The following is a 17,209-nucleotide window of genomic DNA, read 5'->3' as shown; positions in this document are numbered from 1 at the left end:
CACTCGGTTTGATCTCTCCCGCCAGGGACGCATCTTTGCTCATAGCTAATGCGAACCATCTATCGGTCAAGGTACTCATGAGGGATGTTCGGAGAAGTAATCACCCGACGCGACACCTTAAGCATATAGGAGCTAGCGTCGGCCTTCTGTGATTCTCATCTCACGCACTTCAGCGAGACGTTCGTCAGAGACGCCGTGATTGGATCTCGTGTCACCGGTTGATTCACGTAATCAACCGTAAATGGGACGATTGGCTCGGTGTTAGCAAACTTTCTAAGTCAGTATCCATCCGCCGGCGACGTGGACGCCCCGGCCTTCAGCAAGCGCCGCGGTCTGTCAACCCCGCGACACCCAGTGAAACACACAGGCCCCACCTCATTGGCTGTGGTTTCGCTAGATATTATAATTTTGACAATATTAATCAACCAAATCAACACCAGTTTTAGTCCTATTATAGAATGTAATTATATCTGGTTTTTTTTTGTCACTTGTTTCTTCGTCTATTGCATCATCATGATGCATAGACGAGATTGCTAAAACCGTTTTATTTTTTTTTGGACAATATGAAACCAATGTACATTCTTTTTGAAATCCAAATACTGAAGACGTTTCAACTCGTTGTTTGTTTGGTAAAAATTCTTTTGGAATTTCACGTTTATTTTTACGAATTGTACCTACATATGTAAGTTTTTTTTCTTTCAAACTAATAATCAAAAGCATACTGGTAAAACCAGTTGTCACCCGTTATATTTCTATTTGTTCCAAAAATAGGTTCAACTAATCGCAAAACTACATCTTGAGAAGCATTACTAATTTTGTATGGTCCGTCGGGTTGTACACCAAGATAGGTCTCTAAATTTAAAGTATAGACAGTTCTAGGATCAACTAGAGCAAATGTTTTTATGCCATATTTGGCCGGTTAACTCGGAATATATTGCCTAAATGGACATTTTCCTCGAAAAGCTAATAGCTGCTCATCTATGGTCACATATTCACTGGGGCAGTAATATTTTTGAAAATGATCAACCATCAATGTAAAAATATCTCTAGGGTTCATCTGTAGGGTTAATTGGACATTTACATAAATATATAAATATATGGTATAAATATATATTTAAATATTTTAGATATTTTTTGCTTTTGGATTGCCTGTGTGTAAACAACTACAGAAAGAACGAATAGATTTAAAAACTACTTTAAGTACTATTGAATTATTAGTTAATACTTTAAAAGAAATGAGACAGGATGCAGAAAAAGAATTTCATATTTTATATGAGAAACTAAAAGTATGTGTATGTTAATATGTATTTAACTTTTAATATTTTAATAGAATTTGGCAAATGTTATTGGCACAGAAATAACCAAAAAACGCACAACAAACAAACAAACAAATAGAGCGAATCCTCAAGTATCCTATGTAGAAGATTATTATAGAGTGACAGTGTTTATGCCATTTATTGACAATTTTATCAACCAACTTACAACTAGATTTTTAAATCATAAATCCGTTTTTGAAGGTGTATATAATAGGTATATTTATTTATCTAGATTCTAGGTTAATATAAAAATTGGTATTAAATATTATGTATTGTATATTTTTATAGGGTTTGAATGTTTATTTAGCTTAAAATTTACAGATGCAGAAAAAATATCATTTGAGAATTTGGTTGAGTTTTATTTACCACCAGTTGAACATGATAATGCTTATGTCGATATTAAAATATGGAAATTAAAAATAACAAGTAAAGATGTAAACATCAAAAGTGGGTTAGAAGCACTTTTGAGCTGCCCAAAGATTGACTTTCCAAATATACATTTTTTAATTAAATTGTTTTGCACATTACCGGTGTCAACAGCAACACCTGAAAGATCTTTTTCAACCTTGAAAAGGTTGAAAACATTTCTAAGATCCACAATGAACGAAGTAATCTTTTAATTATTTTGGAAAATATTTAATATCTACTATATAACAATATAACTAATTTATACTGTATTTTTAACTGTATTATTATAATATTATGTAGACGAGGCTAAATGGACTAGCTATGATGTCTATTCATTGGGACATACATCAAGATGTTGATGAAATAATTAATGAAATGTCATTAAGTCCTAGAAAATTGGATTTTGTATTATAAATGTTGTTTGATATGCTTAAAAATAAATAATTAATATCAAAATGGATATATGTCAATTCATTGTAGTAAATTGAATTTCTATATAATAATATAAAATATGGTAAATTTATTAAAAAAAAGAGTAGGTTATTGGGGCGGTGTGGGAGGCGAAGCCCCCCACAGATCTGTATTATGAAAATTGTCTGGACCCTCCCCATGACAAATTCCTAAATACGCCCCACTGCATGTATACAGTTATACCCGATATAAATACTATTACAAAACACATAAACCGGTACTTAGACGAATGTCACGATCGATTAAATTTATCCTGTCTTAACAAAAAAATACTCATTAGATAAATGTAACATAAACAGTCCCATAGAAATAAAAAATAATGACGTAAACAAAACACCGATTATGTGGTACACTCAGTTTTGCCAGGATTGTGAACATCTGTCGACATCCGAGTCGGCATTAAAATCCCACGAATATTTGAACCATCCTTACTGGACTAATGGGGGAGAAGTAATGTTTTGCGACGTATGCGGAACGTATATTAGAGAATATCGTAATATACTAATGAATGAAAACGAAAAAAAATATTTAGTAGATAGACATAAAAAAACAAAATTCCATCATGTAAACAATTTAAAATTAGCTAACCTGAAAAATGATAATGATATGTTAAATTATAATAATGTATCATATATTGACAAACAAAACACGGACGAACTAGAATTTGATATAAATCCGAAACTAACCCAATTATAACAGACACAATTAAAAATAGTTTTAAATACATATAAAGATTGTTTTGCCAAACACTCAATGGACTTAGGGGCGATAGACGTAGGAGATATGCATATACCAACAACAACAGAACCTGTTAATTTACCACCATATAGATTAGCGTTAACAGAACAACAGGAACTAAAGAGGCAAATTAATGAATTATTAAAATACGGTTTAATAACTCCATCTATTTCCTCATACGCCAGCCCGGCATTTCTAGTGAACAAAGCAGACAGTTCAAAGAGATTAGAGATCGATTATAGAAAATTAAATAAACAAGTACTACATCAAAATTTTCCAATAACTCATATGCAAACGGTTTTCGATAGTTTAGAAGGAGCAAAATTTTTTAATATAATGGACATGCAACAGGGATTTCTGAATATTCTATTAGGAACAACAGATAGATACAAATTAGCATTTATAATACCATTCGGGCTGTATGAATGGACATTGGACACGGTTTCCAATTGGTTATAAAAATTCACCACGACAATTTTCAAAAGCAGTAGCAAAAACTCTCGCCGGATTATTATATGTTGGAACTATTAACTATATTGATGATATTATAAATTATTCAAAAACTTTTGATGACCTATTAATAATACTACAGAAATTATTACAACGAATAAGAGAATCAGGATTTAAATTAAAAACTACCGAGTGTAAATTCGGATATTTTGAACTTAAGATACTCGGGCGAATAGTAAATCAGGACGGAGTTAAACCGAATCCCGAAGGTCTGGCCGCAATAAAAAATTTTCCAACCCCCAAAACAATAAAACAAACACGGAGTTTCTTAGGTTTGTGCAATTTTTTTAGAAAATTTATCCCTCGATTCGCAGAACAAATTTCATCGATAACTGAACTAACGCGGGGACATTATGCCACAAAAAAATCACCCATAAAATGGTCTATATTACATTAAAATGCTTTTGAAAAACTAAAAAACCAACTAACTAGGACTAGACTAGGACCCCTTTTAAAACACTTTAACCTGGATTTACCTATAATAATATGGACAGATGCAAGCAAAATTGGTATAGCAGGTACCTTACAACAAAAATCAGAAGAAGACATACAACTGCATCCAGTTTCTTTTGTCTCCCAACGGTTAACTACGACAGAAGAAAAATACAGCGCAATAGAATTAGAATTGTTAGCGATAGTATTTACGTTAGAAACATTCCGCACATATATATATGGTGTCGAAGTAGAAATTTGGACAAACCACGCCCCACTTAGATATTTAGACAACATTAAAACGCTATCGGTGCGAATTCAACGACTAAAAAGTAAAATAATTGATTTTGACTTCATAATAAAATACCGAAAAGGACTTTTAAATCAAGTGTGTGATGCGATGTCAAGAAACCCGGTGTTTGATCCACCAACTTATGAACAGGAATTGCAAAAGGATAGGGACTTAACCATTTGTCACGTTACCGTTATTAATTTAGCAATAGAACAACGTAATGATCCGATACTTAACAAAATAATACAAGCATTAGACAACCCGGACGTATCGGACCAAGTATGGATAAGAAAATCGAGAAATTACTTTTTACATCAAGAAAATTTTCTTATGTACAAACATATGTCCAAAGGACACAAAGTACATTTAATAGCCTTACCGCCCCCAGAGTCAATGACAAATCGAAAAGTTTAATGGTACTTTAATAGACATGATTAGTCATTTTGTACAAGAAAAAACAAATTGCTGGAATCAATACTTAAAACACGTACTTTTCGGATATAACACATCGGTCAATGAAACAACGAATCAGTCTCCATTTTATCTATTGAACGGTTATCATCCAAAATCAATTTTTGATTATAATATAATCAGCACAGATACAGCACCAGACATTTTAAACGAATTAAAAAAATTAAATAACATAAGAGACGGCCCACATAGCATTTACCAATGTTAAAACTTTGATAAACGTTGAGATTTAATTGAATTTTAAAGGTTCGAAAAATAAGCTTTAATAAAACTAGATAAAGTGTTAATTTTTAAACATTTAAATTAGAATACATTTTAAATGCTTTATAAGCACTTAATTTAGTTTAAATTATAAGTATTAAAAAGTTAATTTCTATACAATGCTGAATAAACGTACAATGAATAACATTTAAATAGAATAACATAACCAATGCTAATTGGACGGTTTTTATGAGAAGGGGCACAAGTCATTTTTTGACATTTTTTTTTTATACGTTAATTTTGTGTGAAATTTTACGCCAAATCAAATGGTAGCACTGTCGTGGTCGCACGAGGATTTGTTATCACAGTATTTTAAAATGCGATACGACACAAGTCAAAATTAACGATTTTTTTTTTATTCAAAAGGGCACAAGTCATATTATATTAAATTTTAACTCTTAATATAATGTTATTGTATTAGTTTATATTGTTTATAATCTTTTTTATTAGCTAACACAATATCTAAAAGAACACTAAATTTATTGTCTCGTGTTACAAGTGAGTATCTTTATATTATTATCTATCTATATTAGTTCTGTTATACCAATAACTAATTCAGAATAATAATGTAATTTAAAGCTTCAAAAACTAATCTGAAATACTCTGCAAAAAGGAAACTAGATTTTAATGGTCTTCCACAGCAGGAAATCCAAGTAATTAACAATCTAAATCCTAGAATTATTATATTATAATTAAAATTAAAAATATTAAATTGGCTCTTTATAAAATATATAGAAAAATACTATATTATGTTAATAAATATTTATGTAATACAAGTAAAAACACTTGTCATTGTAGACATAGATAACTGAATTATTTATATCATATTATATGAATTACAAGTTTGCTAAAATAAAATTGTGTATTGCTTCTATTAATTATTTAAGTTATCAAGTACCTATTATTAGATTTTTTTTCTTTTTACTTTTTGTTTAAATTATTGTATTTTATTATATCTTACTATATCAGTTATTATTTTTATAAACTTAAATAGATTAGGTATGTTTTAAACTAGTCTTAAGTATATTATACTATTTATATTTCATCTATAATAGTGTAAAAATTCATGCTCTTTCGCATGGGTTTCGTCAGTGGGGATAATTAAAATATAAACAAACCAACTAATAGTTGACTACCTTATAGCTATTAATATTGACACATAGAAATAAAATATTAATTATTATTTTACTTTAATGTATAATATTCATTGTGAATTAAGAATATGTAATTTTATAAGTTAAATAATTAATTGAATTCTACAGGAATGGGTGAATGTCTCACAGAATCATACAAATAATAATGAGTTAGAAGTATATAATAAATTAGTAAGTACTTTATAAAATAAAACAATTATGTTCAATTTATAGAATTTGGTAGTTAGGTACCTAATTATTTTTATAAAACTTGTTCAAATAGTCAACTCAGGAACCAAAAGATAACATTATACATTTGAATGGAAATGATTTTGAAGTTATAACTGAAGATGAATATATGTATAATAATAATTGTTCACTAAATGAGCCTGAAAAGCTAGTATATGAGTATAACAATCATGAGAAATTACATGCATTTGTGTCCAAGGTGATTAACTTATTTTATTAATTTTAATAATTATTAAAATTGTAACTTTTATAGCAATAATGTTATGAAGAATACATTTTTTTAATTTCAGTAGAGCTTATATTTTTATTTAAAATAGTATTTTTGTCTATTCAAATAATAATTTTCATTCAATCTCAACTTTAGGCTGTGAGTAGTGAAGACCGGTTTGAAGAGTATTCTAATCATTCGGACGATATAAGTATTATTCCTGGCACCCCAGAAGATACGTCCTTATTGCAGATCAACAATGATATTCCTGGCACTCCAGAAGATACATTATTGTTGGTTAACAATGAAATTCCTGGCACCCCAGAAGACACTTTATTGTTGACTAACAATGAACAAGAGGCTAATCCGGTTATTGGCAGGAAAGCCAGAGTTAGCATAAAAGGTGAGACTGTTCAGTATCGAAATTACATAAAGACAAACAGGAATTCTGGAAACAAATATTGCACTAATAAAGGTAAAACTGTTGAAAGTAGATGCTCAAAAGAACTACCAAACTGTAGAGCAAAATGTAATTCAAAAATTGACGATGAATTACGTGAGAAATTATTTGCTACATATTGGTCAATGAAAAACCACAATAGAAGAACTTCATATATTTCTGGATTAGTAACTTTTCACAACACAAAAGTAAACCGGAAACGTAGATTGACACCGGAAAAACAAAATAACAGGAATATAACTATGAATTATTTTATTCCTAATAATAATAAACTCTTAGTTCAGGTTTGCAAGGGCTGCTTTTTAAAAATTTTTGGCGAAACTACTAAATTTCTGCGCAATGTTTGCAATAAAAAATTGGAATCTATTGCTAATAATGTGACACCTGATAAAAGGGGTCACACAGAGCCAAAAAATAAAAGAACCCCTGAGGACATACAAGCTGTAAAAGATCATATTAAGAAACTCCCAACATATGAAAGTCATTATTGTCGAAAAGTTACCAGTAAAAAGTATCTACCTCCTTATTTTACACTCCAAGCTAATTACAACGAATATACAAAAACTGTTCCAACTCCTGTTTGTAGAAGCATTTATGAAAAACATTTTAAACTATCAGGGTTGAAAGTGAAAAATCCAAAAAAAGATACCTGTGCTCAATGTGACAGGATCAAAATGCAACTATCCAACAGTGGGTGTTCATGTGAAAAAAAGAAACGAATTAAACATTGAAAAAAAAAAGCATCAGGATGATGCCGAAGAAGCATATTCTTCAAAAAGAATTGATTCTTCTACATCTACTAAAAATAAATGCGTTTTATCATTTGATCTCCAGCAGTGCCTCCCAACTCCACTTTTAGAGTCTTCGGTTGCATTTTACAAGCGCCAGTTATGGACATATAATTTAACTGTTCATAATATAAATACTTCAACAGCATCATGTTTCATATGGAGTGAACCTATTGCAAAGAGGGGAGGGAATGATATTGGTTCTTGTGTTTTTTATTATTTAAAATGTCTCTCAACAGAAATTAACCATGTAGTCATGTATAGTGACTGTTGCTCTGGCCAAAACAAGAACAGTATTATGATGGCAATGGTTCTTTGGTTTATGGAGCATCAAGATATTGTCACTATAGTTGATCACAAATTTTTAGTGCCGGATCACACACGAATGGAGTGTGACTCGGATCATGCACGTATTGAAAAAGGACGCAAACGATACCCTTTACCCATAAACCACCCTTATGATTGGACTCAAATGATTCGCTGGGTGGGAAGAGTAAAGTTTGATGTAATTGATATGAAGCAAAGCAATTTTTATGATTTTAACATTTTGTTAAAAACCAAGTACCAAAAAAATACAAAAAATACAAATGAAGAAAAATTTGTATTCCGTGATGTGAAATGGATGCGTTACGTTAAAGACCAAAAGAATACAGTTCTTTACAAGACATCACTAAAAGATGAAGCTGAATTTTTTGAACTAGATTTGACCCGTAAAAATAGTGATGTAAGTAGCTTACCTTTGGCCTATGACGAAGAACTACCAATTACAGTTGAAAAAAAAAAGATCTTATATCACTACTACCACTGATTCCAGATGTGTTCCATGAGTTTTATAAAAATTTAAATGACCCAGTACTATCCGATGATGAGTAACGTTTAAATGGAGTTACCCTTACAGCTATATTTTATTGTTATGGTGTTTAATATTATTATATATTTAAACTGACTGATGTTTATTAATTTTTAATCAGTATACTTAGTCACCAAAAATAGTGTGCAATATTATTAAATATTTTTATTGATTTTTATTATTTTTTTAAACAGTATATAGTCACCAAAGAAGGTGTGCAGTATTATTAAATATTTGTATTGATTTTTACTATTTTTTTAATCAGTATCTAGTCACCAAAGTAGGTGTGCTATATTATTAAATATTTTTATTGATTTTTATTATTTTTTAATCAGTATCTAGTCACCAAAGAAGGTGTACAATATTATTAAATATTTGTATTGATTTTTATTATTTTTTTAATCAGTATCTAGTCACCAAAGAAGGTGTGCAATATTATTAAAACTTACTTTGTTATCATTATTGTTTAAATAATAAAATTATACTTCATTAATAATTGTATGTCTATTTTATTACTTTTGAGAATATTAATTTATATTAATCAGTAAGCAGTATTATATTAATTAGTATTTTATTTTGAAGTGTATGAAAAAGGACACAAGTCAATATCTTTTTTTTATTAAATGTGCAATAGGGCACAAGTCAATATATGAGAAAGGTCACAAGTCAATATTGTATGTGCAATTGGTCACAAGTCATTAATAACTGAATAATAATGTAATTTCTATAATGAAAGTAAGTTGAAAAAACGTGGACAATTATAAATAAAACATCAACAAAAAAAAAATTTAGATTAAGTAGAAAATAAAAATTTTGGAATGTTTTATGCATCTCCTGAAAACCAACAAAAAATGACTTGTGCCCCTTCTCATAAAAACCGTCCAATTAAGCCTTAATCCGTACATATTTACTATAGGTTACCAAGTTAAGACTGTATACACATTAAATTAAAATTGCGCTGTAAGTATTAAGTGTTAAATAACAATTTAATACTTCTTAGATACTTAATAAAACTTTATTCACATTATTTTCAGTGAAGCTATTTATATAATATAATATAGGTACAGTCGTTGCCAGATAAATTGAGCCGGCGGCGGCGGCGCGATAACGGAAAACCAGTGGTTCTCCGTATTTGAATATTATTACCGAAAATACTTCAATAAACCGACAATTGTTACAAAAAATATTTTACGATATTAATTTAAAATCCAATATTCTGATAATAATCTTTTATTAAAGAACAAAAAGCAGACCATTTTAAAATAATATAAATAATATAATAATAATAATAATATGATAAAATAATAACAACAACTATAAATTATACATTATAATATTTTTTTTTTTTTTTTTGATTGTAAGCCCGGCAACTATGGCCATTAGCTGTACAATTTTAATATACATAACAATAGTTATGGCTGTAGTGGTGCTACACCTAAATCATCGTCTTCATCTTCAGTACTTGTATCGCTGTCGTCAGTTGTATCTTCTCCGTACGTTACTATTAATTTATCCATTTCGATGTCCATATAACTTTCATTTTTCCACATTTCTGTTTCTAATTTTTCACGTTTGCACAAACTGCTCCCCACTCAGAATTACCCATAGATTCCATTTTTTGTTTACACAGTTCTTCAATTTTTTTGATGCTACCATTATGATTTTGTTTTGCAATGTACTGTTTTACTCGTGACCAAATAATTTCAATGGGATTTAAATCCGGATGATACGGTGGTAGTCTAATAATGGCCTTCTTTACTTAATATACTATCCAAAGAATATTTAATAAACACTTGTTTGTGTTTACGTATTATATCGTAAAGTTGTGGTTTTAACATAGTTGTATTAAAACTTATATTATTTTCGGTTAACCAATTTATCATGTCTTTTTTTAAGCTATTTGAGTTTGGAGCACGGTTAGATTGATGACAATGATAAGTCGCATTATCCAATACCACAACAGAATTTTTACTTAAATTTGGTAGTAATTTTTCTGCGACCCATTCATAATAATTATCTTTATTCATATTATCGTGGTAATCACCACTAGAGCTTTGAGCTTCCCATGTTAGTAAAGCATTAGGAACAAAACCTTCTTCTCCTCCAGCATGAACAATTATTAAACGCTTTCCTTTACTTAAACTTTGTTTTACTGTATTGTCATCATCGACGGAACTCCATGATTTATTAACAACATGTGATGATAATACGTAACTTTCGTCAGTATACACTATTTTTCTACCTTGTCTACGAAACTCAAATATTTTTTGTAAGTACTCTATTCTTTTCAAACGTATATTATGTTTTTCTATCAATAATTTTCTATTAGTTTCAGTTTTACGAAATTTGAAACCCATTTCCGAAATTATTCTGTTCAATGTTCTAGTACTCCCCAAATTCATAAAATTTTTTGTTTTTCAAAAATAAGTTTAACAGTAGGTAGGTACAATTTTTTCAACCGTATACATATCTGTGATGGTTCGCTTTAAAGCACATCTATCAAAATCGTCTTTTATTTTTGTCACATTATTCCTTTTTTTATCAGGAGTGATAAATGTAGTCAATGTAGAATTTCCCGTTAAATCCATATTTTTCTTACCTTCATACACAATACGTCTAACTGACATTGTAGAATAACCAGTAGCTTCTCCAGTCATCGTATACAACCTACAGTTAGCCATGTGTTCATTTTTGTCTTTAAAATATTTGAAAACATTCCAAATTATTTCCCTAGCCTTACAATTTTTAATTTTTGAACTCATTATAAAAAAACTGTTTATTTTATAGCGTACGTATTTAGTATAAAAGAACACGAACACAATACTGGCACGAATGAGTAAATATCCATCTATATTAGTATATTCCATAATGTCCATATCTATTAATAATTAATATTATCATTGGTCAGCCGAGTCATTTATTTTTATACATTTATAATAAACAAATTGTTGATGACCCACCGGTCGAAACACACCGGGTTAGGTTAGTTGTTTTTATCAGTGTACTGCAGCCAGAACGATGGCATGGGAGAGAGAGTACAGAAAATTCTGCATTTATATATTATATATTTATATATTATTTATTATTATTTATTATTTATATATTTTTATATTACAAATAGTTTTCGTTGTCCTACGCGCGTCCGTCGACAAATATATTGTTTAATTTCGTTAACTTCCCCGATTCATAACATAATATAACACTATATAAGTTCATCATACCTATACTTACGTATAGCGGGGTATCTTTTATTGCATAGGATTTTAGTTTTTATATAAATAAATCTAACTGTAGTTACCATCCTAGATTTGTATTAAACAACATTCTTCTTCAATTAAAAATTAATTTATGATATAATATTTAGAATATTATATTATATTGTACCATGCCACATTGCCACAAATAGAAAGTAGAAACTGTAAAAGTAAGACAAAAAAAAAAACGAAAATATAAATCGTACAATTTATTATACCTTAAGATAGTGAAAATTAAAAGTAAAATTAAAATTAAAAGACAATATATAATACCTAATAAGAAATAAAAATAATTAAGTATTATAATAATATAATATATTTATAATAATTACAATTACAGTGGTCGAATGGTAAAAAGTTATATAGGTACTGTAGTCGCAAGGTTTATAGATAATAGAGGTTGCCTCATAGTCACGTAAACAAATCATTCCCCCCGCAGCGTCTTATTAAGCATGACGTCATCCGTAGGAGAGTTTCTCGGGCGGCTGTGGTGTCGTATGTACATACAATGCTTAATATTCATAATTAGTCCTATACTTTGTGCTAATTAATGTGAATTTGTGTTTTACATGTGTTTATTACTATGTTATTACCTATTAGTGTAGCTACCTATAATATTTGAATCATATATTAAAATATTTTCTGTTTAAGATAGTTGTAACCTATAGTATTATGTATGTATTCCAAGCATACTATTCATAATAATATACTCAATACAATTTACAAATAAAGTGTTGACTTATTATAAACAAATGTAAATTGTAATAATTACTTATATTACTAAATGTGTAAAACTTTAAACCCAATATTAAAATATAATAATTTAAATACTTTAAATTTATTGTATATCAATCCTCATATCAATATAAAGTAATTTTTAAAGTTTTCAGTTTTCTCATTAATAAGAAATATATTCCATATCATAATCAATAATATTTTAATTTATTAGTAATTTATTTTAATATATTATAATAAACAATTATACAGATACAACATATTTTATATAATATATATTATATTTATATATATTTATATAACATATTTTATATATATGTTTAATATATATATATTTCAGTCTCAATTCAAGTCATTAATTTTCTTAATTTATTTATTCTGCTTAGTTGAGCTTTTGCTTTTCTTTTTTTAGCTAATGATACTGCATGTTGGTTGAAATATTTCATTCGGATCAACAATCTTTGTTTTACATAAGACTGAATTACAGGTTTATATTTTTGTTCAATTTCAGTTCTTTTGAAAATCCTATCTGATCCTTTAGGGATAAGTTGCTTTGTCATTTTTTTAAATAACCTTTCAACTCTGAAAATGTTAGCTTTAAATTTTTTACTGGGAGTTATTAATCCTCCATAAGAAAGATGACTAATCCAAGATGGCATTAAATAATCATGGTCATTTGTAGCTCTTGATTTTTTTGCCGCTGTTATAGAACTAATTTCGGGAAATTTAAGCTTGTGTTTTTTAGCAACCCAACCTGCTAAGTATTCTACAGCATCATTTGTCATTTCACTGTTGTTTCTTGATTCTTTAACTTGTGACTCATTTTCACTGGCCGTATCTGTTTCAGAATCGTTGGACATAGTTTCTTGATGTTCAGGTATTTCAAATTCACCTTTAATATTGAAATCGACCTGTTTAAAAGCTGCTGCAACTAAAAACTCCTCTTGATTTTGATCAGTTGTGTTGGATGAACTTGAAACTATACCAGGGTTTTTTCCAAGAATAATCATTCTTAACCTATGGAGTGCATTTAGAGGTGATGGGTGGTCATTTAAGCCACCACGTTATCGTAACTGAGAGAACAAATTCTCTAGGGCGTCTTGATTTATTTTACTGGTCAATAAATATTTTAAGTTGTTTTCCATCAAAATTTGAAGCAATAATTTAGTTCCATTTATATTCATAAGTAAAGCTTTTTGAAATAATTGTAAGTTTTGTTTTCCAATACATCTCATATTTAAAACTGTTTCATACACTTCATTTAATAATGCATCTTGCTCTTCAAGACATAATCCATAAGGTGTTGTGTAAGGGGTTCGCTTGTCATTTGAGTGAGACACATTTGCCAAGTCAAACCAATTATTTATTAGTTCTATAAAATGAGCAGTATCATTATTTAATTTTGTGTCATTAATAGGTTTATAATGTAAAAGTGCCGTAGCTGTAGTATGTGATAATAGTTGTGTGGCTAATTTAACTCTTTGCCGTTGAGGTCCTTCGCATGACAGATGTTCTTTTGTAAGTTTATAACACACACTTAATTCAGTTGATGAAAAAGATACCAATGCTTCTAAAGGTTTTTTATTAATTATTTTATCATTTATAGAAAACCCTGTATCTAATAACCAATTTCTGACTAATTTTAATATATGAGGTGCACCAGGTATGTACACCACTTGTCTACCATTAGGAATACTAAATACAGGATTTTGATAGTTTATATCTAAAGCCTTCCATAATCCTATATTACCGCCTCCGCAATCACTGACACAACAAATAACCTTGAACCCAATTTCATCTAACTTTTCAATTATGTCAAACAATATATCTTTGGTAATTTTTTTATCAAAGTCAACAAAAATTGGTTGTTTCCACTGTGATGAAATTCCTCGAGCCATTACAACCTGCATTTGATTATGAGGACCAATAAACTCGTCATGCAGTACATCATACTCTACTGTACTTGATATTTTAACTTCGTCGAACATCAGAACGGTAAGTTTCTCATAATCTTTTAAACTATCTCCATTAAGTTTCATAATTTTTAACTCGTCATCAAGAATACCATTTCTCATTTCAATTGTTTTGGTATATCGCTGAAGAGATGACAGTCCTGAAAAAATACAACTTATGAATAAGTAAAAAATAAGTTTAAAATAATCTAAAATGGAAAAAAAAAATGTTTATTACCGGGCAGAGGATAAAGTAGTTCGTTTTTCACATAAACATATGATCTTTTGCCGAGGTACCTTAATGTGAAAGCTTTGGCCACCTCATCTCTTGTCCAATGTACTCTCTTTTTTTTCTTTAATATTAAATTGAGTTGATTCTGAGAAAAAACTGATGAAACTAATTTTTTTGCTTCATTTTCAACCGATTTGTTTTTGTTCTGAGAGAGAATTTTAACTTCTTCAGACATTATTTTTTGTGTTGTTTTTAATAATGAGTTTGTTGAATTTAATTGTTTTTGCAATATATTCATACTAGTTCGGAGACATTCATTAATTTTTTTATAATCTACAAGAGGCTTTTCAAGTGATAAAATCTTATCTTTCTGCTTGTCATTTTCAACTTTCAATTCATTGTGTTTTTTCAAAAGGTCATTGTATAATTGTTCATAATTCATATTTAAAGGTGATTTATCTGGAAATGGAATAGAGTCCGCATTGATTGTAGAAGAAATTTCAATTGATGGTGACAGAGAATCTGGTGAAGTAGAAGTAATGCTGGATAAAATTAGTTCATCATGTACCTATAAAAAAACATACAAACATTCAAAATTAATATAAAAAATTAACATTGTTATAATTGTATAGAATATACTATGATATATATTCTGCCATATTTATTAGGTATACAATATTTTTATTTATTTGGATACCTACCTCACGTATTTGATGAAAATATTTTACAGCTACAAATCTAATTTCAAATAAATACAATTTTAAAATGTTAAGCCCATAGTCTTACATAAAAGACAGTGTTCTAAAACCTAAATTTAATAAACTAATAATACCTATATACTATTTTTATAATTAAATTAAATATCTAGTTATTAAAATTTACATTTTGTTATAATTGTACAAAAATTAAACATTAAAAATTTACCTGTTTCATTGATTTAGCTTCAATTCTCTTATTTCGATTGATCGCTGAAGAAGAAGTTACACTTTGTGAATGATCCGGTGGTAAATATAAAGTCGGGACTGCATCAGGTTTCAACAAACGAACTTTAGGAGTGTATCCTAAGTGTTTTTGAAAACATAAATTATTATTAAACATTAATATAATAAATATATTATTTTTGACTACCAATAAAAAATTACAAAAAATAATTACCTAAAAGTTCTGCATTCAAATCTCGAACAAAAGAATCTTGGGTAAAATGTTTAGAACAAACCAACGATGTCTTAGGATTCCACTTATCACCTCGCCGACATTTATGTACCCACATATTATAGATCTCAACATTCTTTATTGGGAACCTATAGGTACATAATTCATAATTTTAAAATTTAAATTAAAAACATTATTAAAGATCCTTAGATTATTTCATTGAGTAAAAACATTTTATGCTTGGGTACCTACAATTAATGTTAAACATTAATAATTAATTTCAAGACTTATTTATTCATGTTAATAATTTAATAAAGTACAATAATATTTTAAATATAATAGTCTGTTAACACAAAATGCTTCTTTGATTTTTAGTAGCTACCTAATGTAAAAGTTATAAGATTATTATTGGATAGTTTTCTTTTAACTATAAAAATTGAAGTTTAGTTGTCATCAAAATAAACTACCTATATTGGAAAAAATTAGGTACAGTAAAAGTAAGTACCTACCTGTGAAATGATATGTCGAATCCTTGCTCTTTAGTCTTGCTAGCATAATGCTTACACGTCGCTACTGCACAAGATGATCCACCTGAGTGTTTTTTTTTTGAATTTGTAGACATAATACCTATCCAACGAATTTTGTATTCAAATTAAATATTATCGATAGACACAGACAATTTGCAAAAAAGAATGTGCAAACGATAATTAATTACAAAACTCGTAAAAACGCATGTGAAAAGTGAAAACAATATAATGTTTTACTATATTCACTATTGTAAACAAATAATGTCTCCTACGGGTGACGTCAGCGTCCGATTTCTCCCACTCCTACTTTTTGATATTTTCAATATCAGGCAACCTTTATTATCTATAAACCTTGCTCTAGTCGTACAGAATACAAATATAATATATTATAATGTATATATAGTTTGAATAAAAACAATAATAAATACTTATTTAAATAAAATATAATTATTAAAAGGCGCAGGGATTATAGTAGGCGTATATATTTATATAAATTTATTTGACGAAGTGTGTATTATTGGAAAACCTATTTTTTGATCTTGTATTTTTAAAATCATATATTTGCATTCAATATCGTGTATACTCCAATATTCATATTCCGTGGACAGATCATCAACTACATAAATACCAATTGTTGTGCTATCAATGGGATTGTTATAATAAGGCTTTTTACTAGAAAACGATTTACCTACAATTACTATCCCTCCAGATTTATCATAACAAATATTTTTAATTTTTACAATTTTCTTTTGTTTAGTAGAAATATAATT

The 17,209-nt window shown here is 28.7% G+C and overlaps 2 protein-coding genes across 2 annotated transcripts in view; both read right to left on the bottom strand.

The window, feature by feature from the left end:
• The window catches only part of LOC132935139 (uncharacterized), a 494,638-nt gene that overhangs the window by 100,083 nt on the left and 377,346 nt on the right, over positions 1-17,209 (bottom strand). The window lies entirely within an intron of this gene.
• LOC132936806 (THAP domain-containing protein 1-like) lies at positions 12,924-16,550 on the bottom strand. The gene is made up of 5 exons (XM_061003575.1): positions 16,422-16,550; positions 15,916-16,061; positions 15,685-15,821; positions 15,085-15,328; positions 12,924-13,126 (listed from the first exon to the last, which is right to left on the bottom strand). Exons 1-5 carry the CDS (start codon positions 16,532-16,534, stop codon positions 12,924-12,926), a joined length of 843 nt encoding a protein of 280 aa, XP_060859558.1. The 5' UTR covers positions 16,535-16,550.

This window comes from Metopolophium dirhodum, chromosome 1 (genome assembly GCF_019925205.1).
Source record: "Metopolophium dirhodum isolate CAU chromosome 1, ASM1992520v1, whole genome shotgun sequence".
Classification (NCBI taxonomy): Eukaryota; Metazoa; Arthropoda; class Insecta; order Hemiptera; family Aphididae; genus Metopolophium; species Metopolophium dirhodum.
The sequence above is the reverse complement of the archived record's forward strand: the minus strand, read 5'-3'. Positions and strand labels throughout refer to the sequence as shown.